Source organism: Triturus cristatus, chromosome 2_1 (assembly GCF_964204655.1).
Source record: "Triturus cristatus chromosome 2_1, aTriCri1.1, whole genome shotgun sequence".
In the NCBI taxonomy this organism is placed as follows: Eukaryota; Metazoa; Chordata; class Amphibia; order Caudata; family Salamandridae; genus Triturus; species Triturus cristatus.
This window is the reverse complement of record NC_140581.1, coordinates 1,118,797,292-1,118,821,382: the sequence shown is the minus strand read 5'-3', so window position 1 is coordinate 1,118,821,382 and position 24,091 is coordinate 1,118,797,292. Positions and strand designations below refer to the sequence as shown.

Below are 24,091 nucleotides of genomic sequence, written 5' to 3'. Positions count from 1 at the left end.
TCAAAGCAGTGTGCTGGTATACAAACAATACAAATCACAAACCAGACAGGTGGCAAACGAGAAAATGCACGTAACATTGAGGGTACAACATATACAAAAATAAATGTGTCCTTCATAAATATTGGCCACAAAGGCGTTGACTGCGTTTCGATCTAACAAATAATACTCCCTCTTGACCTATGTAACAAGTTCCTATATATGAGCCAGCACACAAACAACACCAAATTGTATTCTTTATATTTTTATTTATCGTATTTTTATATTTTCATTTTTTCTTTATAAAAATATAATCAATTTTGAACAATCAATTTTTCATAAATAACATCATCACTATACTTTACACATTATTCATGTCAGTTCATTAATACAAAGGTATTATTCCAATTCATGACAAAAAAAACAAACAAAACCCAGGGAAAAGAACACTGCACATACAAACTCTTCATTCATACAAACACATACCAGACATTCCTTACACATATATCTCTGTAGTTTTCCCACTTAGCACATAATGAGTGATAAGGTAATCCTGATGGCCCCCAAGAGGGAGCTGCTACAAAGAATTGTAGGATCTACAGGGAGATTTGGTCAACGCGTTTCGGTGGTAAAAAGAAACGTGAGAACCACCTTCTTCAGGACCAGCTACTTCTCTTAGCGCAAGTTCTCAGAACCTGGGGTATCTGTTTAGGGGAACAATATCGACCTACAAAGCCTGCTGTTTATGCTGTAAGACGTAATCACAGTATAATTTCTTCCTTTTCTCTTTTTTTATATCTGTTTGTCTGTAGATGTCCAATAATGTTAGACTCCAAGTCCTACTAAGTGAAGTGTGAGGCTGGGGTACATCCAACAATAAATTCGTAGTGCTCCGTGTATCTTTAAGAAGTAAATTGCTTAAAGATCACCAGGGTATTTCTTTTCCATCCAAAACCAGATATAGGTAAAATCCCAAAAATACAGAGACACGCTGTTGTAATTCTTTATGGTGTCCCAGCGCTCGAAACATCAAAGTCCTTCAATAGCACGTAGGCGTCCTCAGATCGTCCTGCCGTCAGCAAGTCCAGCAAGTTGACGGCGTTTCGACCACTGTAGAATTACACGGTCATTCTCAGGACTAAAACTTCCATTGAACGTCACAAATAATTCAATATCTGAAAAATACATATGGGTCACAGTTGTTAAAAAGTAAGCTCCTTCAAAAGAAAAGGCCCACTTAAACAATTAAGAGAAAAGAGGGGGAGAAAAAGAAAGAAGAAAAAACAGAACCGTGCTAAGGAACTGAACGAAGATAGAAAGCTTACCTCCATAATGGACACCCAGTGAACCATAGTAAAAAGCAAATAGATATAAAAAAAAGTCACCTATTAACTAAGCGAAGTGCCATGATTCCTCGGTGCCTTACACATATATATGTTATAAATCCTGACTAATGCTCCTGCTTTTACTGGCTGGTAGATAACTGTTACTGTGGCCATATTGTTTTAAAATGAACACACTTATAGGTCTTTCTGTCCCTTTTTTCTTTTGTCATTTTAGCTGATTTATGTGCTGCAGCACATTGGTGTTTTGTTCACCGATTCATGATATCATCCCTCTAACTCCAAGGATTGATGCCATTAAACCCAATATATATAAATCCGGATTCTTTGAGACGGGTTGTATTTTCGAATTCAGAACCCTTTGTGGCTGGTTGAAGTTATATCTGCCCATTTTATGTAAGTGGCCAATGGTGTAGGATTTATTCCTCAGTTCCTAAGTATATATGGAATTTTTCTCATTGTAGTTTTTTTTTTTGGTGATGTTGTGTAATTGTCCTTGGACCAATCGAAGTAACTAAGGTTGCATTCCTCCCCTTTTAATAGGTGACTTTTTTTTATATCTTTTTGCTTTTTACTATGATTCACTGGGTGTCCATTATGGAGGCAAGATTTCTATCTTCGTTCAGTTCCTTAGCACGGTTCTATTTTTTCTTCTTTCTTTTTCTCCCCCTCTTTTCTCTTTATTGTTTAAGTGGGCCTTTTCTTTTGAAGGAGCTTACTTTTTAACAACTGTGACCCATATGTATTTTTCAGATATTGAATTATTTGTGAAGCTCAATGGAACTTTTAGTCCTGAGGATGACCGTATAATTCTACAGTGGTCGAAACGCCGTTGACACCTTTGTGGCCAATATTTATGAAAGACACATTTATTTTTGTATATGTTGTACCCTCAATGTTATGTGTATTTTCTCGTTTGCCATCTGTCTGGTTTGTGATTTGTATTGTTTGTATACCAGCACATTGCTTTGAGCGTTATTGTCTTAATTGTTTCTGATTTTGTAATACATTTACATTGATTGTTTTTTTGCATATGGTTATTTCTATTTTTCTCTTGTTCCTCCTTTCCCCTCTCTTTTCTTTCTTTCATTAATGTATCCTTGATTTGTATATTTCTGTCTTGTATTTTTAAGCAATTTGCTTCTTGAACCTTTGTTAGGAATAGATATTCCTGCCCCTGGTTCAGGTGTGTTGGGCTGCCCCTGTTGTTGGTAATGAGTGAACTGAATTAAGAGCGCAGTGAGAGAAACCTCCTCCCTGCACTGATCGGCTGCGTCCTGTGTGCCAAATTAACTTGGCGACCTCGTCTGTCAGGTGGTGCCACTGTTGTTTGCATAAAAGCCTGTATTTGAGGAACCCATCCCCACACAGATTTGCCTGTTGCCCGTGTGCTGAAGCGGCTTGGGAACCCGTATGCCCAGATGAGCTGCCATCACTATCCACGTGAAGCTAGTGTGACCGCAGTGGCGACCCCTTATGCCAAGAGGGACCGCCGCAGACCCTGCAGCAGAGGGGTCAGGTCGTCACTTGGGATCGGGAAACTGTTGTGACCGAGGTGGAACTCAGCTGCATTTTGTGGACTGTCCCCCAGGGAACCCGGTTGCAGCAAGAAGACCATCTTCCACCCTCTGCTGAGGAAGAAATTACCTACTGTGGGACTGCTGGAGCCAAAGCACCTCGCCCATCTGACCGTCGCAGGTAACTTGGTTCAGGGAAAAGAGCCCGCACCTGACCAGTGCTGCCAAGTGTGACTGCCTGTTGCTCACTCAGCTGATCCAAAAACAGACTGCCCTGCAGCGCTGCAGGGTACTTTGCCGCTGGAGAGATTAAGCCGCGAACTGGGCCATTGGGCCCCAAGGACCATACCATAATTGAAGCTGCTAAACCCTTGACTCTAAAAGCTGAACTTAATTGCAGTGTCGATGAAAGAACTCTTGAATACTGCTTATTTAGTTTACATTCCCTGGATGCAGTCATCAGTGATCGGGTAATAACGCCAAACATGCTACACTAGAGGTGGATACTCCAGGCTGTGGCACAAAGTTACTGCCTTCCTTTTCAGATATTCCCGCAGAACATTCCTCCACCACCACAATTTCTTTCAGGTGGGACAGGAGCATTTTCAATTTTCCATACTCTTTTCTTGGGCTGACCAGTGCGCCTTGGTTGTTCACATTGGTGATTGCGTGGTTGCGGCACATCTCCGTAGGTTGAGAATGCTAGTCTTTCCATACCTCGATGGCTGGTTGTTAAATGCGGGTTTGCCTCAGGTAGCGGCCAACCACCTTTTGACGGCTTCCTATTGATGTCCTTGGTGTTTACCATTAATGTGCCAAAGTCACACCTGGCTCCTTCACAAAGACTCCCTTTTATCAGAGCTATGCTGGACACAGTGCTATTTAGAGCTTTACCTCTGCCTTATTGAGTCCTGGCCATTCAGGCTATGGTCCTGATGTTTTAGCCTTCAGCCTGAATCTTTGTGAGAGTGGCTGTGAGGCTTCTGGGCCTATTAGCATTCTGCTTGTGGACCATGCTAGGTGGCATATGAGAGCTCTGCAGTGAAATTTGAAGTCTCAGTGGGCTCAACATCAAGGAAATCAGTCAGATTTCATCCAGTTGTCAGAGGAGACTGCAAAAGACCTGCAGCGGTTTCTACTAGGTTGCAGTTGGACGAGTGGCAGACCCCTTTCATTGCGCCACTCAGAACTGACCATTGACGGATGCCTCTTTACTGGGTTGGGGAGGTAATTTGGAGGACATGGAGATCTGAGGATTGGTCTCCGACGGAAGTGTGACTTCGCATACATTTGTTAGATCTTTTGGCGATCTGATTGGCCTGAAAAGCTTTTCTTCCAATGATCATAGGGCAACAAGTGCAGATACTCACTGACAATATGACAATATGACCATAAGATGGTTTTTTAAAAGCATGGTGGAGTGGTTTCTGTGTCTGGAGTCTCTTTGTATTTAGGAGTGGGTGAGTGAGCAGGCTATATCGCTGATCATCAAACAGTATGTGGGATCTTTAAACATCAGAGTGGAGTATTTCAGCCGGCGTTACCTAGCGGATTACAAATAGCACCTGTGCTTGGAGGTGGTACGATGGTCCTCCAGTGATGGCGAGAACCCTTGCTTGATCTATTCATCACCTCAGAGAACGTACAGTGTTGAGAATGTTGTGCGCTGGAGTACCCAAGGCAGTCCTTTCTACGACACACCTTTTACCTTTAGTTCTGCTCAGGACTTCTATATGCTTATCTGCCACTACCTATCCTGCCCAGCCTGCTCAAGAATATCAAGAGAGACTGATTCCAAGTCATCCTAGTGGCTCTTGAATTGGCAAAAAATGTGGTATTCAGAACTTCTGGTCATTATAATCAGTCCACCGATTTGGCTGCCTCCGAGGGAGGACCTTCTATCACAGCAGCAAGGGGGGTTTCTGCACCTGAGCCCAAGTGCTTTACATCTCCATACTTGGAGATTGAACAAAGACTGTTTATGATGGGTGCTGGAAGAAAGTTGTGGTGTGGTGTGGTGTACTTCACGTCAGAGCCAATCCTTACATGCTTCCCTTTCTGAAATCTTCTTGTTTTGTTCATCACTGGCTCAGCAAGGTCATGCTCTCGCTACAGTTAAAGGCTATTTAGTATCTCTTTCAGCTTTCTTGCGTTTACTGCATCAACTGCCATTCTTCTGTTGTGATTCTTTTTTTAAAGAGGTGGTACTATGTTTCCTTCTGTTCATTTTATCGTGCCACAGTGGGATTTGAACTAGTGTTAACTTATCTAATGTGCTTACTGTTTGAGGCTATGCACAGTTGTTCTTTGCATTTTTTGACTATGAAAACGGTGCGTCTGCTAAATGAGTAAGTGAGCTTCAGTCTTTGCCATCAGTAACTTCATATGTTTACTTTTTTCCTGATAATTTGGTCCTTCGAAAGAGAACAGCTTTCCTTCCTAAAGTAGTTACTCGCTTTCATGTGGGACAATCAATAACTTTGTCATCCTTTTATGCACCACCTCATCCTACAATGGGAGAGGAATGGTTACATCATCTTAGTTCCAAGAGAGCTTTTCATTTTTATTTGGAGAGAACTAGAGAATCTCAACACAATGAAAAGCTTTTTGTTGGATTCAAAATGGGAAGGCATTACAAATTAGAGCAATATCTAGGTGGGTTGTCTTATGCATTAAAATGTATTGTAGCCTAGCCAGGAAAATGCCTCCAGAGGGCAGCATGCACTTTCAACTTGGGCAAAGGCTGCCATTGCAACTTTGGCTCAAGGTGTACCAGTCTTAGATATAGATCAGGCTGCTATGTATGGCCATCTTTGCACACCTTCACTAAGAATTATTGTTTAAATAGCGAAGTCTGGAGGGAAGGGCGTTTTGCCCTGTCCATCCTACAAAATGTTCTAGTATGAGACCGTTCACAGACCGATCTTCTGAAAGGTACTGCATATCTATTCAAAAGGTGAGTAAGCTGCAGTTAGATTTCTACCAGAAAAGGCGTTACAGAAGGTAAGTATCTTGTTCTCCTGATAGAGACTTCTAACGGCAGATTCCTCACCAGCCCTCCCACCGCTTGTTCTGTGCAAGGGGCTAGCGCAGAGGTTTATTTTAAACACATACTTAAGATTCTGGATATCTGCATGCGCAAAATGTATTATTATCATACACGTTGTAATACGGTTTCTTAAAGTTCCACATCTGTTGGTACGGGTGGAGATTAGAAAGAAACGGACACCGCCTCGAGCATTTGACGTATATGTAGGGAAGCTTCTGTCACAGCTGCATGAGATCGAATCACACGCGGAACCATGAGGTCATATGACTCCACCTGTCGATGCTAAAGGACATTTCTATATAAAAGTTTCTGGATCCAGTCAGACGCCTGGAGGTATTCCGAAGATTGGAAATCTGTGCTTAGATACAGTTTCTTCCAGAAAAGTTGTTACCAAAGTTAAGTAACTTGTGCTTTACACTTTTTCAAGTAAAAAGGGATCTAGAAGACAAGAGCTAGGTTCAATCCAAAGGTTTGCTAGAATTTCATCTAAATTCTGGTCTGCTTGTGACACTTATTCTGATGCCTTCCACTTCAATAGAGATGCTGACCCATATATTGAGAGATGCACTCTGTTTACTCTGTGAAGATTTGATCATTTAGAAGAGCTGTGTTTGATTCCTTTGCCTACTTTCATAAAGGAAACCGTGGAAAGATTGATTGTTTCTTGCATTACCTTCTGTCATAACATGATGGGTAGGTCACTTTTACAAATGTTGACTGCTCACTTCATTCAAGGGTTGTCGGTCAACAAGGTCCCACATGCCCCCCCCCCCCCCATTCCTCCCCCCCTCCCCCAGTAGATGTGTAAGTCAGGGTCTTGGAGCACATACTACACTTATTACCTTCCTTTATAAACTAGAAGTCAATCTAAGGCTAGACACATGAGGCTCAGAAATTACATTTCTCCTAGTCTCCTTAGTCTTTTCCCCACTATTTCTTTTTATGCTTAAGGCTTGTCCTGATTTATGAGTCTATGAAATACCTACAACTGAAAAAGAATATGTTAATCACCTTAAAATACAGTTCCTCTATGTTTTTATCTTTCTTAAATTCACATGCAGCTCACTCTAAGGGATTTCTGACTGGGTCATGAACAGGAGAAGACCCTGATAACTGGGCAAATTCAAAAGAGAAGTCCAAAAGAAGGTATAAAAAGAACATGTGAGGCACTCGGACTACCTGATCCTTGCTCTCCAAGGGGCAGTCTCCTAGTCGCCACTCGAAGTACCGGATTTTGATCTCCAACTCGAATACGGTTCTGATTGTGGAGCCCATATGACTGAGTTCCCCTGGCCATCATAGACTGCAGCATTGTGCTGCCTACAAAGAGGCCATGTGTCAAAATGGTTTCAGACCCATCTGAAATGCCCTCCCATCCTACTGATCTACTGTGGCTTCCAGTTGGACTCCCCCCATTTCAGCCTCAGCCTGTGTCTGGTTCCGAAGTCTGCTCCGACTCAGATTCTGGATTTGAAGCTGACTTTGGCTAGGATGAGCTCCATGTGGCTCTATGCAATTCCTAGAGCACAGCCTCAGGTTGAGGATAAGTCTCCTGTTCCATTGCCTGCATTGAGACATATTTCAGTACGATGGAGGCTCACTTTGGGTCTGATGATGTTTAAAGCCTGAAGTATGTGCCACATAATGAAGATGACGATTAGAAGAGGACAACTTTTCCCCCACCCATTACACTGATGTTGGGTTTTATCTTGTTCTACACAGTGCTAGTAGCTTGGATACTTCATCAGAGACGTAACTGATCTCAGTCTAGGGGCTCCCGACTGAAGAAAGTGTCTGTTTTGCAGTGGTAGTAGTCTGACCTTCAGAGGTGTTAGATTTGCATTTGCTTTCAGTGGCAACAAGGGATTCTCTTTTGACTTTTTGCAGTGTGGACCGCCAGCTTTCGAGCCATTGCTGCCATTTAATGAAGCCCTGACTGACTCCCTTATAGTGGTGTGGTCTAAGCTTAGATCGACCCACTAATGTGTCTCCCAGTTACGCGTCAACACAAACTGGTGCCAGGTTATCCAGGTTTTTTCATGCAGCATCGTATTGTGGAGAGCTATACTGTTCAAGATGGTCAATCAGATTTCTTTTCGCACCAAATAGACTAGGACGTGGTTGAGATAGTGCCTGAGATGTAGAGTGGTATGGGATGCTATTCCAGATACTTCCTGATTGCCAAGAAGAATGAAGGGTTTGATGCTGATTGTGGCACCTGGGCTGTGGAGTGCCATTCTCCAGAAGGAAAAATTGAAAAAAATTGATGATTGCCCAAATCCTTTTAGTGTTGGTCTTCGACAACTCGTGCAGAGCCTGCAGTCCCACAGGATGCATTTTGTTTTGTGTGAGCTACAACATTTTCAATTCACCATCCTGCACTTTTGCCTTACCTTGGCAGCTTGTTTAATCTCATTGTCATGCTGGTGGTCGCAGCCCTTCTTTGTGTTCTCAGCGAGTGAATTGAAATCCCATGATCAGCTTATGTAGAACATTGCCTTAATAAGGGCTATCATGGACACAGAGAATTTGCAGGCCTTTCTTTTTGAGTATTGAGTAAGTGACCTTAAAGATTTCATCCAGATTTTCTGACCCTGATAGTTGTGAGGCTTCTTGGGCTTCCAGCCTCGTGCATACTGCTGGCCCCTCACACCTGTTATAACATGCAGATCCTTCAATCTACCTTTCTCCTTCAATAAGCCTAACACTGAGGTTGCCTTTTTGACACTGTCTGCATATTGGACCAAACATCTCAGGATTTACAGTGATGAATGGAAAATACTAACTAGACATATGAGAGAGAGTTTTCTTCGCTCCATACAGAGAGCACATTAATGACGAATGCGTCCTCTCTTGAATGGAAAGGCCTCATGAGCAATGTGAAAATCAGAGGACTTTGGTCTCCTATCTAGAAGCTCCATCACCCCTTTGACACTGTGACAGTATATCTTTTCCTCATGGGCTACGTGCCCTATATCAGATTGATCCAAGTTCTGATTGACAACATACCTGTCATGTGGTCCTCCAATAAGCTCAACCACTTGAGTTCCTAACATTTGTAGATGAACTCAGCAGGTGTAATTATGCTGTACACGTGTTGTATCTGCATTTACAAATGGCATTGGCTATATTTACTCAGTGAAGCACACACTCATTGACCATTTCATACCTCAGAAAACACTCCATGTCTGCCCTTTGTTGCCCTAAAGTTCCTCTACAAGGATCCCTTGGAGACACATTATGCCTCTGGCGGGACCGAGGCCTCACCTAAGCATTTCTGCCTCTGCTTCTAATCACACAGTTGCTGAAGAAAGTCAGTCCAGTGTCAGATACAGCTGATAGCCTGGGATTGAGCTCCACGGGTTTGGTGCTCTAAAGTCTAAACTCCTGAATTTAAGCACATCCCCTCTTGTCGACTGCTTCAGTGGGAGGCTCTGCTGTTTCTGCTGCAGGGTACAAAGTGTATCCAAACCTCCTACTAGCTATACCTCAATGAAGGAAAAATGAGCGCGATCAGCTTGAGGGATCTACCATTGGAAGCAGTTAAGTCCATTTTGACTGCTAGCCACCCATCCACAACAACGTTCAGGTCGTTGGTGTAGATCAGCGCTTGTAATAATTTTGACCTTCTGTGAACCCCACTGAATAACTAACTGCTAGAAACTGCGTCCCCTGCATAAGTAGCTTCCACGATTTCAACCTCAAAACAATACACAAAAATAAAGAAACAAGTAACACATTTTCAAGTATTTTATGGTACACAGAAACTATACAAAATGTTAATGGAAAAGATTGGCACTTAGATTTTTATTTCTGAAACATGAAGCAAAATTGCCAGACTATTGAATAGTCTTTTTGCACCTAATGTTTGTTTTAAATTTTTTCAGCACATACCAGTGCGTCAGTGAGGCTGCCTGTTGTCCATACTACATTTGCTATACTTCTTTGCTCTCACAAGTCAAGCTACCAACTTAATTTTTAGTATTCAGATTCCTTCCAATTGACAGTGTTTTAAAAAAAAAAATCAGTTTTGCTTTTTTTATGTATATAAACTTTATTAATATACTAATATTATTTAATTTTCTAAATTGTGGTGGAATCCTTCTAAGTAGATGTTCCAGTCACCCATGGGTCTGCAAAGTCAGGTTAAGAACTGCTGATCTAGGTTATTTTATAGATTTTGGAAAAGCAGATTGATACTCTGCAAGCAAAGTTGTCCAATATCATTCTGCTTTTATTCACTGTGGCTAAGTTAGGCTTTGCTGTGGGCACTTTTGAAGGTTGTTTAAGGACTATTTTTGGCCTTACTTTGTTCAAGTCACCGGTTATATGTTTTTTTTTTAAACAGGCGTTCACTTATAAATCTTCCTGTCCCTTTAAAAGTGCTGCAGTGGAATCTCAGTTTGATTGCTACTTTTCTGACTTACTTGGACGTAGAAGCAGCTCACTGCATTACAGCTGGGGGTCCGGTTGGTCTCTTTGTTCCTGTTGCTGCCGCTCACTCTGCTCCTGCCACTGATCTCCCCTCGCCGCCGCAGCCTTTCTAAAACTTGGCGCGGCCGCTGTTGGGGGGGGGACTACATATCCCAGCATCCTGAGGAAGCCACACACACCTGCCACGCCCGGAGGTGCATAAATATATACGAGAGTCCCGGTGGAGCGGGGCTCTGACTTACTTGGACGTAGAAGCAGCTCACTGCATTCCAGCAGGGGGTCCGGTTGGTCTCTTTGTTCCTGTTGCTGCCGCTCACTGTGCTCCTGCCACTGGTCTCCCCTCGCCGCCGCCTCTCTAAAACTTGGCGCGGGCGCTGTTGGGGGGGGGACTACATATGCCAGCATCCTGAGGAAGCCGCACACACCTGCCACGCCTGGAGGTGCATAAATATAGATGAGAGTCCCGCGTAATCACAGTAAAACCAGTAAGCTATGGGGAAAAAGCGTCTCGACTTTGTAAAACCTAATGGTGGGGGAGTGGCGACATGGATTCGTACCTGGTGAAGGTCTCAACATTGATAAACGACAAAATTGAAAGAACTGAACTGAACGAAGACTTTCGTTGGACCCAAGTTGGACCCAAGTTGCACTGTTGATCCCATGGGTGGAGATAGGGCAGAAGGTAGTACCCCCCTGTTATCAACTTTATCGCCAGGTATTCCCCGGGACCTTATTAGTCAGGTTGATTCATCTAGTCTGCCCCAGGAAAATTGTGATCAGTTCCATGTTGAACATTCTCCTGATTGTGATAGAGATGTATTGTCTAGTTTATCTCCTTTACCTATATTGAGACAACGTACTAGGGCTGGTGGGCTGGGTCCCTCCAGTAAAGTTATACAACAGAAGAGAGGTCGGGCTTTAAAAACTATACCTAAACCATCTAACCAACCACCCTTAAATATTCATCCTTCTTTAGAGGATCTATCTAGTTCACTTTGGGTAATTTTTAAAGAGAAACTAGATACTGCCTTGGTCCCTATCATGACTAGATTGACCTCCATAGAAGATAAGGTGTCCGCCCTAGAGCGGAATATTGGGATAGTAACCCAAACTATCCCCACCCTTATACGATCTATGCCAGGCCCACAGGAGTCTGATAGACAACCAACTACTAAAAAGAGACAGGCGGAAAAAAAGAAAATACCTTCAAGTCATTCTATTCCAGGTGTTCCTCTTAACAATGGGGGTCCAACCACCATGATAATAGATCTTGAACCAACTACTAGTGACAGGACAATATCAGAGAAAGTGGTTTCACTTGCTAATTCTGTGACAGATGGGAATGTCTCGGCAGTTAATCATAAATCACTAATAGAGATAGAGTCATTTCAGTTTATCTCAGAGGCTTTCCCCTTGGTACTTGTTTTGGCCAATGCTCCATCTTTGGGCCCAGGTCAGGTGGAAACAACATCTACTCTTATTAATAAAGCAACGCATTGGTTAACTAATAACATGAGAATATCCATAGGGGGTAGGCAACAACTAGCAAGTGAAATCATAATGGCTAGAAGGGTGACATGGCTTGGTAATCAAAAGAAATGTTTTAAGGGCGATTGTATAGCTATACATTTTTCTAGCCCCCATGTGTTGACAAACGTGTTGGGCAATTTACTTCCCCCACAACATAGGGAGTCGATGATAAAACCTTTGACATTGGACTTCTTTTATGGAGAATCTGGACGTGCAAAAAGTTCCTGTAGGTTTCGGGTGAAACATCTGCATACATATACTTCAAATGGGAGGAGAACTGTACCTTTGTGGGATGGAATAAGTACAAGGAACAGGTTTGGGGCTCTTACTGATATGGAAGACTGTGATTGACTTCAGGAAGATCAAACAACATTCAAAGGTAATAATCTCCTGAGCAATGGTGTTGCTACCCACTGGGCCCAGGGTAACAATGCCATTTGTCAAGATCTTATCATATCTCCCCGCCACCCAGTATGCCAGTCAGTTAATTTGGGGATAATTCATGATGCTAAGTCCCCCCTAGGGACAAACCATAAATATAGTATGAATGAGGGATGTAGTACAATGATTAGCACCATGTTAAAACCCCAATCTCCCAAGCTTAATATACCTAATCAAATTTTAATGGAGGAGTGTGACATAAAGGGAGGAATGGAGAGCTCCTCTATTTTGAGTACCCCTTCACAAAGAATGGAAGACCTAACCCTGCTTTCGTGGAACATTGCGGGCTTGGGCAATAAGGTTGAGTCTCCAGAGTGGTGTAGTTTCATAGACCAATACGATATTAATATCTTTCAGGAGACCTGGTCTACTACTTATATATTTCGCTTGGGATATCTCAACTTCTATGTTCCAGCCACAAAAAAACGAAGGGCCGGCCTGCAGGGGGATTGGTGATCTGGGTTCTACAGAGCTTGCGATGTAAGGTTGCACAGGCTGGGTTCAGGGTAAAGGATATCCTGATGATTGAATTAGAATGGCCCAATGGCCACAGGGTGGCCATTCTTAATGTTTATGCTAGGGGGATAATAGGGGGGCATAGCTCAGAGGTAATTGCAGCCCTTGATACTAGGCTAGGAGCTCTTTCAGAGCAGATTTTTATTATAGTAGGAGGGGATTTTAATACCACCTACGAACCACTAGGCCTAGAGGATCAGGACCTCTCAGAGGAGCAGGACCTTAGATGGGGAGTACCTAAATTGGAAATTTCCGCAATAAAAAGATGGACCTCTACAGCCATCCAACTAAAAGCGTTCTGTCTAGAAAAAGGTCTTAGAGCAGCAAATGGGAGAACTCCCTCAGATATTCAGGGAGCCAATACGTTTGATAATGGAAGGAATAGTAGTCGTATTGATTATCTCCTGGTGGATCTAAGGATATGGCACTGTCTAATAGACATGGTCATTGAAACCCGGTTGGAAAGTGACCATAACCCCCTTTGTTCGAAATTTCAAGTTCAAAAGGGGGTTAGAGCTGAATCCATAAGAGAAGGGCTAGTCACGTTAGATATAGTTGCTTCCAACAACCTGCGCCGGGTTAAGTGGAATAAATTCATTGAGGATCCAGGAAAAATGGATGCGCTCAAAGCGGAGGTCGCGGGTGAACTGGCCCGACTCAAGATCCAAAGTAGTGACCCAGGCTTTCCGACCATTATGATAGAGACACATTCTTCCCTCTTTTCTAGACTCAAAACGTATTTTTTGAGGGTTCGGAATCCAGGAAAAAGAGGCGCTGAGCCAATAAAGGCTAAGTGGTATAATATACACTGTAAGTCTGCTTGTCAAAAATTAAGTTTAGAATTAAGGACAAGGAACCCCATTAAAGTAAGAGAGGCAAGAGATCAATATAGATCTGCTCAGCAAGGGGCGAAAAAACAATGGGATGAGGAGAGGTGGCGGGATTTGAAACATGCTTGTGCAGCTAAGGACTCCAAGCAGTTTTGGAATATTATAAAATGGGATAGAGGAGGATATGCGGAACCTCCCCATAATAATGTTGCCCAGACCCAATGGTTAGATTTTTTTAAACCCCAATATGCTCGTAGCCCAGGTGAGGAGGAGTGTTCATTACCACTGGACATTTTTTATCAAACCCAGATTTTCACCATCAATGATGTTAGCTTGGCATTGGATTGTGTGACGGGGGTAGAGCCCCAGGCATGGATGGTATTCTGGCTGATGTTTTTTTAAGTGACAGACCATCTTGGTGTCAATATTTTGTACTTTTAGCTAATGCTGTGACCAGGGGCGCTCCAATTCCAATGTCTTGGAAGGGAGCAGAAATAATCCCGGTTTTTAAGAAAGGTGATAAATCCCTCCCAAGTAACTATAGACCTATTAGTCTTATAGATTCAGCGCAAAAACTGATGGGTCGACTAGTTCAAAATAAAGTGTCTTGGATTGAGGAAAACACAATTTTATCCCCATATCAAGCCGGCTTTCGTCCTTGTACTAGTTCCGTAGACCAGGTCTTTTATTTTATTATGCTTTATTGGAGGAATGTGGTTTTAACCGAAGGGTCGCTTTATGCAGTCTTTGTAGACCTAAAATCGACCTTTGACTTGGTTCCCCGTTGCAAACTCTGGAGAGTCCTTGATGAACTGGGGATGGCCCCAGAGTTATTGACTATTCTTGTCCGCTTGCATGAGGGTAATTTTGGTAGAATCAGATGGGGGGCACAGGGGGAGGTCACGGACACATTCCCCGTCGAGCGTGGTGTTCGGCAGGGTTGTGTCCTGGCCCCCACCCTATTTTCACTATACATAAATGGAATAGTTAGCCATCTTTGTAGTTCCCCCACTGATGCCCCTGTAATAGCTGGGGAACATGTACCTGTCATCATGTTTGCGGATGACACGATGATTATTTCAAGGACTCCGAGCGGGCTACAGAAGGCAGTTAATGCCTTTGGGGATTTTTGCCAGGAGCGTGGACTTGAGATTAACACATCGAAAACAAAGTTCATGTCCCTTAATCCACACAAATCCTTTAAAGGTAGTATTATTTTAAATAATACTCCCCTAGAGCAAGTAGAGACTTTTACATACTTGGGTATCTTACTTCAGAGTAATATGGGCTGGAAACGACATCTGGATATGGCAATTTTAAAATTCCACCAGCATGCGGGCATTTTATTGTCCAAACACAAATCTTCTTTCACTAAACCAATCACGCCTGCATTGGAGGTATATAACATGAAAGTGTTGAGTGCCACCCTGTATGGGTCCGAATTATGGGGGTTTAAGAACTTGAGCCAATTATCTAAAGTAGAGAATAAAATCTTACGTAGTTTAGTTGGCGTCCCCCAAAGTACTCCTACCGTCCCTCTTTTATTCGATTTAGGTAGGAAAAATGTGGTTGATACAGTGAGGCTGCGCCCTCTTTTATACTGGAGGCGAATTTGGACTACACCTGAACTCTCACATTATGCTCATGCTTTGAAGGATGTAATTTTGGCAGACCGATTTCACAAAATTTATTGGCTCAGAGAGTTCAGGTCGCTTATAATAAAATTAGACCTTATTTCCCTATGGGAAGCACCGGATTTATCATCTTTCCCATCAAAAAAGCAATTAAAAGCCACATATTGGGAAATGGTCTTTTCGACATTTTATCTTGCTAATATGAACACTAACCTCACAGGCCGTTTTTTAAAATTTAAGTCTAGACCATGGTGTGAAACTTACTGGGTTATTATTGAGAGTCCCTTAGATCGTAAACTGTTTTTTCAGTTTAGGGTAGGATCTCTGCCAGTCAAAGCTTTTACATGTAAATGGGTGCAACCCCCAGATGATAAATGTATCAAGTGTCTGGATATGGCTGAGACAATTGTTCACTTATTTTTTGTATGCCCCCTTTATATTAGCCCAAGACGTAAGTGGTTGAAACCAATTTGTTCAAACATGGGTACACAACGGTATATTGAAGCCATGAGGATATTGGAATCAGATTGTACCCCTTGTATAGCTATTGCTGTAGCAAAATTTTTAGGAGGGGCCTGGTTTATACGCACACGTTTTGCATAATTCCCAGTTGCTAGTTAAACTAATGTATGATGGTTTTAATATCGCTGGCTTTTTAGGAAATATTTTTTAGTGGTTATATATGAATTTTATTATGAACTAATCGACAATTATGAACAGTATTTAATAACCTTTTATCTTGTGTAAAGTCTTGTACTATTTAATTGTCTTGTGATATATGTATTGTTTGTGCTTTTATGACATATTGTCGAATAAAGCTATTTCCAAGGCTACTTTTCTGATGTGTACTCTATTTGTGCTTCTGCGTAGTTATACCCTGAGGCTTTTGACTCTGAAAACCAAGTTTCTTATGCACGTCATGTCAGTGAGCTCTTCAGATTGTCAGTTCAGCCACCATTTAACACTTTATTTTTACTGGCAAGGTGGTGCTTCTGACTTGTGTGCCCTGCACCTTCTTGTGTAGGGCAGCAAATTTCACTTTCCCATGTTCCTCTCTGTGGCGCATCTCTTTAATAGAAAAGGTTAATATGTTGAATGCTAAGTGGGCCCTTAGTATCTACATTGGTAAGACTGAGGAGGATAAAGAACTCTCCTTCTTTTTCACTGGTGCGAAGAAAGGGATTCTGGTCTATAAACGAAACATTTTGTTATAGAGTGCCCTTAAAAATGTTTTGCCTTGACCATGAAGGATCCTCCAGTGGAGTCCCAGGGCTTGTTCCTACAACAGCCCTGGTTTGCTGTGTTTTTGCTTTACGTATATGCTAAACATCCATGTGGGCTTCCGTCTATACCAGGCACTAATATTTCAACTCTTAAGTATGGGGAAAGGTCATTTTTTCTGATTGGTGTTGGATGACTATCTGGTGTACAGTCCACTCCTTAGAACCACCTCCTTTAAAGGGGAAGTACTGCTGTTTCAATTTGCATGATGAGGAATCAGCGGTTAGAAGTAGCCAACAGAAGAATGTTACTTCGCTTTGTTAATGCTCTTTCTGATGAATACTCTAAACTTCAGATTCCTCAGAGCGCGCCCTCCTCGTTCTCTGGAGTGGTCGTTTTGGAGTTAATGAGGTTCCAATTTAGAATTCGCTCACATCCCTTCACATTCTGGCTCCAAGGGCACTGAAAAGACCAATGAATAAACTGACGTCAGTACACGTGTGGGGTCTGCATGCTGCTCTATGTCATGATACCCAGAGACACGACAGAAGACCACCGCTCTTGGTATGCACAACAGGATAAAACTAAGAAATGTGAGTTTGGGCAAAGAGCAACAAATCAGGCTGTCAACATTTAACAGTCTTAATGCGAACTATAGCTTAGAAAGAATTAATGTAGCATCCAACAATGCTTGGTATCCACAATACTTAAGGGACAAGATTGTAGTGATTTTTTTGTTTTAAATGTATGTGTTGATTTATGTACAGGTTTGAAGATCTGAGTACAATACAATATGTTGATTTTTATTCTTTGGGATTTTTAATAATATTAGTGGGGGCTGAAAAAGGTCATGGGGAGCGGTAGGTTAACTTGTAAGGAGTCTGAAAGATGGAGAGCATGTGTGCCTTTGACCAACAGCATGTTCAATTAAATATATAAACATGTTTTTTCCTTGATCTGATCCTGTAAGCCCAACTATGGAGGGTGCACCCACATGACATCAAAAAGTATGTACTCACCTTCTAACTCATACCTCTGTCCCGGCGACTAATCATAGGGCCTCATACAAACGCAAATCTCATACATTTACTCAGAGCGGTTCAGCTCAGTACTCTTTGACGGTGATGAACAAAGAGAACACTTATGAAATGGTAGTTAGTAGATGTGATTAATGGCATTTCGGTTTAGTTGTTGGATAATTTAGCCAGATTCTCTGTTGGAACATTTGGAAGAATGTGGTTAGAAGTATTAATGAACAAGACATCGGTGCCCAAGCAGTGGCAGCGAAGACTGAATTCAAAGCTGTAAATCTAGATTGAACATTTGAATAAGTAATTAATACTTTGGAATGATGAGGCATCATGAATTAAATGCCATGCTCATGTAGGCCAATATAGCATGCGGTTTGTTGCATAGCTTTAATCATTTGAATGAAACTTTGTTTTCTTTGCAGGGGCAACAAGTAACAAAAAAATTAAAGGTGTGAAAAGAAGTAAAACAAAATCACTTCAATGGAGTAAAACCTATAATGTCAGCAACATAGATTTACCTGCAGATGTAGATGGAAAGCACAGATTAGTGGAAACAAACACAGCTAATGAAAAAACAGATGAACAGTTAGGTTCTTTGAGTGAAAATACTGAAAGAAGGTATGATTCTGAAAGCCAAGGAAAGAAACGAAAAATTGAAGAAGTAGCAGAGAAAAATGAAGCGAAACAAAAACCTGTGAAAATAAAAAAGTCCATTCTTAAAGTTTCTAGTAAATACAAAAGTCCTTTGTCAGAAGAAATAACAGAAAGGCATTTGGAAGAAGAATTTGAAAATTCAAAAACAGAAGAGTGCTTTGCTCTACCTCAAAAAAAAAAGTCCAGAGTCTTCAATTTAAGAAAATCTCTTTTGCTATCAAAACAAACACAACGACTATCCAGTTTTAAGGGATCACTAGAAAGCTTTGGTGCAGCATACAAAACTCCTGTTGCTAATAAAAGGTCATCACCAGAGTTTGATCCAAAAAGTGTGACACCCAGGCTAAGTCCAACAAAGTCTCTACGGCAAAGAGATATTTCTCCAGACTTCACTGTTAAAGTAATCAGAAGTAAATCCAAGATGCCCGTTTGCAATTTCAGTGAAGGTAACTCTGTCTCTGAAAATGAAAACAACGGCCAGTTAAAAAGTATGGACCAGAACGAAAATATGAACATTGTGCTGGATATTCCAGAAGCAACACGAAAGAATCTTGAACATAACACACATGAAAAAAGGATGAAAAGATCCAGCTTGAAAGAAAATTCTTCAGAACATGCTGAACATTTGGAGGAGGATCCCAAGCTTTACACCCATGGCAAAAAAGTCAAAAAGATTCACCACCGAAGGGATTTTTTAAGAATTGGGCCTGGTTTGGAACAGGATCATGGCCTTTGCAAGCATGGTAAGCCAGGAATGTGGTCTTTGGAAAATGAATGCTGTATAGAAGTTGCAGGCGATCTTCGACAAAAGGCAGATGACATAAAAGCTAAGTTGTCTTGCCAGAAAGAACATTTTCCAAAAAGTGTAAATGTATTGCAAGACGATCTTGAATTTAACACACATGTCAAAAATATCAAAAGGTCTTACTGTAAAGAAGTTCCTGAACACATTGAACATCGTAAACCAATTCACAATAATCTGAATCATATGAATAGTTCTTCCTGTTCAGAATGCAATGATGAAGAAGGTACACTGAGAAACATTACGCAGTCCAATTCTGATTATAGTGAGGATAACTCTAGTTCAGGAAAAGAAGACAGCATTGAGGCAGAACAACTGGGACATATTTCTGGGCAGTTCGATAGAAGATCGGAAAAGAAAAAACTAAGCACAGTTGATAAAAATCTACGTGCAGTCACTCCCCGAAAACAATATTTCAGCAGACTTTCGTAAGTATTTTCCCTGATGTTGAAAAATACCAGATAAACACTTGCATATATTGTATAAAAAGCTTCCTTGTGATAAGCTTATCCAATGTTGCTAATTACTGTTTTTTTCTCATTCATTGCATTTTTCTGAAGCTGCCATTGACCTGTTACATTCATTTGTTGAAAGGCTAAGTACACCCTTAAATAGATTAGCGTTCTTGTGCGCTCAGCCTCCCGTTGTGTATGCCTGAGATAACCTTCGTTGTTGTACAGGTTTTAACATTGTTTACAATTTGCAGCAAAAATTGAATCGATTTGATGCAGAGCATGCATTGAGATTAGATTATTTGGTTCACCGATTCCACGTGATAATTATATAAACTCTTTAATAAATCCATGATCATACTACCAGCCCAACTGCCAACCTCCTCAGGTTGTAGTCTAATCAAAGTGTAAATTTTCTGAAGATGTGCCTGTCGACCATAAAAGCAATCAACATTAAAACAATTGCACATGATTATGATCAGAAATAAAAAATAACAGCAATTACACAGGATTGTAATCATAAATAACCATGCCAAAAGTACATACTTAAAAATTACTTAAACTTCCATCCAATTTTCATAAAATGAATTATTGTATCAAAAAATTATACTTTTACTTATATTGATTGCTTTTATGATAAAAAGTGTAACTTTAAGGCAAACCCTGGTATTGCTAACTCGAGCATATATTTTAGGGCAATGATATGCAATCTAATATCTTGTATAAGCACAAGAGATTTTAAATAATGGCTCCTAAAATTATTGTAAAAATCACAGTATAGCATAAAGTGCATAGTGATTTACTTGCTCTGGCCATCACAAGGACAGGGAGTCGTATCTGTGAGACACGTTTTCATGGAGGGAAAGGCAATTGAATATTGCGGAATCCCTAGTCTAAATCTAGTTAATACAAAATGGTGCATTACATTTGAAACATAAGTTAAAAAAACGTTGACAGCCCTCCTTTAGCGCAAGTGAAAAGTAAAATATAACGGTTGGTCCCCCTCCCCCTCGCTTCTCACCCGAACTTCCCTTTTATAGGTCATAAAAGTATCTTTAATAGACCGCTTGGAGAGTCATGTTACCAATGGGGGTTAGACTGAATTGGCATCTTGAACAAATCAGTATAAATGGAGTTGATGTAACTTAGCCAGGTAATACACAGTGCTTTTGAAGGACAGGCAATCTGAAATGATTGATTTAGTGAAACTAGCTAGCCTCATCTTTTTTCCAGATAGAACGCCAAAGTAGCAAGGGGTGAAGTGTAACTATAATAAACGCTTCAGGAAGCTATTTTCCTCATTCTAAAAAACCTTACTGTTATAATGGGCCCACACACCTGCCCCATATGTGGCCATTGCTGATACCCTGGCCTTGTAAAGTGCTAGCATATCTTTTAAAGGTCTGGTGCCCAACTTTGATGAAAACCTAAAGATTCCATGGGCACTCTTGTTCATCTTGCCCCTAACATTTGTGATTTCATGTGGCCATGAGCCATTACCTGCAAAAGTAATGCCCAAGTAACAAAAGGTGTCAACAGTAGCTACTGGAGTATTATCCTTCAAAAACTTTCCATATTTCTTTTACTTGGCCCCACCAGTCATTGTATAGGTTTTATTTTTGTTATCCATCAGTTTTTACTTGCTTCAGTAAAATCCCCAAAGGTGTTCATTAGTCGCTGTAAGCCTACCGGGGTCTTTGCCAGCTAAAAAGCATCATCTGCTAACAATAGCACTGGTATAGGACTCCTGGCGACTTGGGAGGCGTCTGCTTGTGTTGCTTGTAGGGCCTTGTCCACCCCGTTAATAAACAGGGAAAATAGTGTTGGGGGCAAGAACAAAACCTTGTTGAATACCACTTTCTAGATTAAAATTCGCAATGCATTTGTCTTGTGGGCAAAAGCGTACTTTACTCGATATTTTCTCGCATAACCTTGCAAGAATCCAAATAATCCATCTAGGCGCACCAATGGTAAGTAGGATTGAACAGAGAATAGAGTGATCGACTAAATCAAAGGCACTACTCAAATCTGCACAGCAGAGATACAGTCTACCACCTTTGGCACATGTATATTTACCTTTTAATAAGTCCAAATTCACACATTGCTCTACGGTCCCCTCTCCTTTTCTAAAACCAAACTGCACTGAGGATAGTATTGAGTGTTTGCATGCCCACTTTTTCAGTCTCATTCTCGTAGAAGAATCTAAAAGTGATATTGGGCGGTAGCTCTTCAATTCAGATTTGTTGCCATTTTTATAGATTGGTACTATAATAGACATTCCCCATGAAGGCGGAATCACAGTGGTCACAGACATATTAGAAACTCTAGTTAAAATGGACCCCACAAATCAACAACAGTTTTACAAACATCCACTGGCACCCTGTTGGGTCCTGGGGCTTTACTCCTATACTTTCTTTCAGTGCTAATAGGACCTCTTCTATCGTGCTACTCGGTGGTAGGGCAGGCCAAGAATACTGTTTCTCCCTTGATATATTCTCCTTCCTTGCAGCTGGCAAACTAAAAATGTCTATAAATTAAGCAACCCAGGCATCACAAGTCACATGAGATAACAGCGCTAGAAAAGAGTCGCTCTTTAAAGAAGATGAATTGACAGTATCCCAGAAATGTTTGTTGTCCGCTGTATCTGCGGTCCGAGACAATTTGGACCAAGTTTCCTCTTGTAGCTCTTTTTACCCGACAGAAATGACTTGTTTGAAGTTGAATCTAAGGGATTTGATCAACATATTGTCTCAGGGTTGAGAATGGAGGGCAAATTTCAATTCTTGGGAGGATATAGTAGATGCATGATTAAACCAACCTCTGCGTTGGCCATGGCCTGTATGACTCGGGCGAGTCAAGAGGTCGTTGGTTATATTAGCAATGCTAATGAAACTAGAAAGTAACTGATTAGCAGTAACTTCGTCCTCCAGACAATAAAAGATATCTGTAAGGCCCTCGGAAAAAAAGCCATGTATGATTTTGATTGGATCAACTCTTTCCCACTTAATGCGAACCCCATTAGGTCTTATGGCTGTTATGTTAGTAATAAAACTTGGTGGGACGTTACTGGCTTTGCCCTAAAAGAAGAACGTCAATACAATGTAATGCAATTATGGTTACTCAGGTCCGGCTTTACAACCCTAGGTGTGGAACACCACTTGCTTGCATTAGTTGAAATTAGGTTATGGTAAATGATGGTTGTGGCTTTCTTTCCTATAAAAGTTGATATCGGGTCTCCATTATTATCACAAGCACATTTTGTTAAATGTTAATCCAAATGATGAGTAATCATAAAATTCAGTATACCCGCATAGTCGTGAGGAAAATGTAAATAAACATCCACAGCCTGGTCAGGAACCCCACAAACCCGTGTGGTGGACAAGGGGCAGGATTGGATTTTAAAGTCATTTGCCCCACACTGTGGCCAGCCTCTATTTTGTAAACTAGTTTCTCTTACTTCACAGCGTTATTCATTCCATGTAGTATTTTACTATAGTATAGGTGTCCCTCAGACCTTCCACAAATAACTGATAACTCATAATAAAAGCCAACACTCCTCAATTGCGACTAATAATATTTTTCCCCATTGTTTCAACGGACACCCAGAATGAACAATTATGGATCTGGGTTGACAGTATATCCTACATAGCCATCTCCTTCAAAGAACATGTTTTTACTGTACGGCACGCATGTCACAAATATGAATCTGCATGCCTGGCCATACGCATTACTCCCAACACATTTAATCCTTATTCTGCTTCACTGTTATTTGCATTTTTTTTCTCGAAATGAAGTGCTTGAACAATTTGAGGAAGCATCATATCACACAGATGACCAGATTCCAGGATGGTTGATGGCTTACTTCGCCAATCTGGCAGCTAGACCCACTAGCTTTTCATTTACTCAATTTGTGAGGCAGAATCAGTTAGGCGTACTATTATAAGTCCCCAATTAAAAAAAATAAAGAGAACTATCTTTTACACCCCACACAACTTGTCAGCTACTTGCCTGTTATGAGATTTCCTATAATGAATATATTAATTGAAAATATATGCAAACCAGCTACAAGTCCACTAGGATAAGATTGATCAGCTGGACACTTGTCAGTGAAGCTTCTCTCTGTCACTCAGGACAAAGGCTGTTCTATTGAGTCTCAGGATAGCATCAGCCAAAATGTAGCCAAGACACCTGCCTCTTACTAATGCATCTGTTAGAAGTGTCTGACATCAGGAGCCATGCTATTGTTTTAGATGGGCTGCATACCATATTAAGAGTGCAGTGGCTGGAACAGCACTGTTATCAGTATTGTCTGAAAAATGTATAAAACCACATTTAAAGGAGATATTTTTCTCTTTGCGATTAACACTTGATTATGGAATACCACAGGGATACCCACTAACACCTTGCCTTTTTAATATCTACGTCTGACCTCTTAGAAACATTGTAACGGAAAGGTCCCACAATTCCAAAAATATGCAACTAAATTGTAGATTTACCCGGGCTTTTTGAAGTTGTCTGTTTGATGTCACTCAGAACCCCTTTGTGAAAAACATTCAAGTAACTCAGTGACGCATCTGTAATTCTGTATTAAATCAGCTTTTAAATATTTCTTGGTATCATAGTCCTAGATTTATTTATTTCTGCTGTAAGTCAGTCTAAGC

At 41.2% G+C, this 24,091-nt stretch overlaps 1 protein-coding gene across 5 annotated transcripts in view; it reads left to right on the top strand.

Annotated features, from left to right (window-relative positions):
* Window positions 1-24,091, top strand: part of CENPC (centromere protein C) — a 1,046,742-nt gene that overhangs the window by 631,100 nt on the left and 391,551 nt on the right. For all 5 annotated transcript variants that reach the window (XM_085636509.1, XM_085636507.1, XM_085636508.1 and 2 more), the window contains one exon: window positions 17,945-19,406. In XM_085636509.1, the coding sequence (XP_085492635.1) occupies window positions 17,945-19,406 (1,462 nt within the window). The remainder of the gene's footprint in view (window positions 1-17,944; window positions 19,407-24,091) is intronic.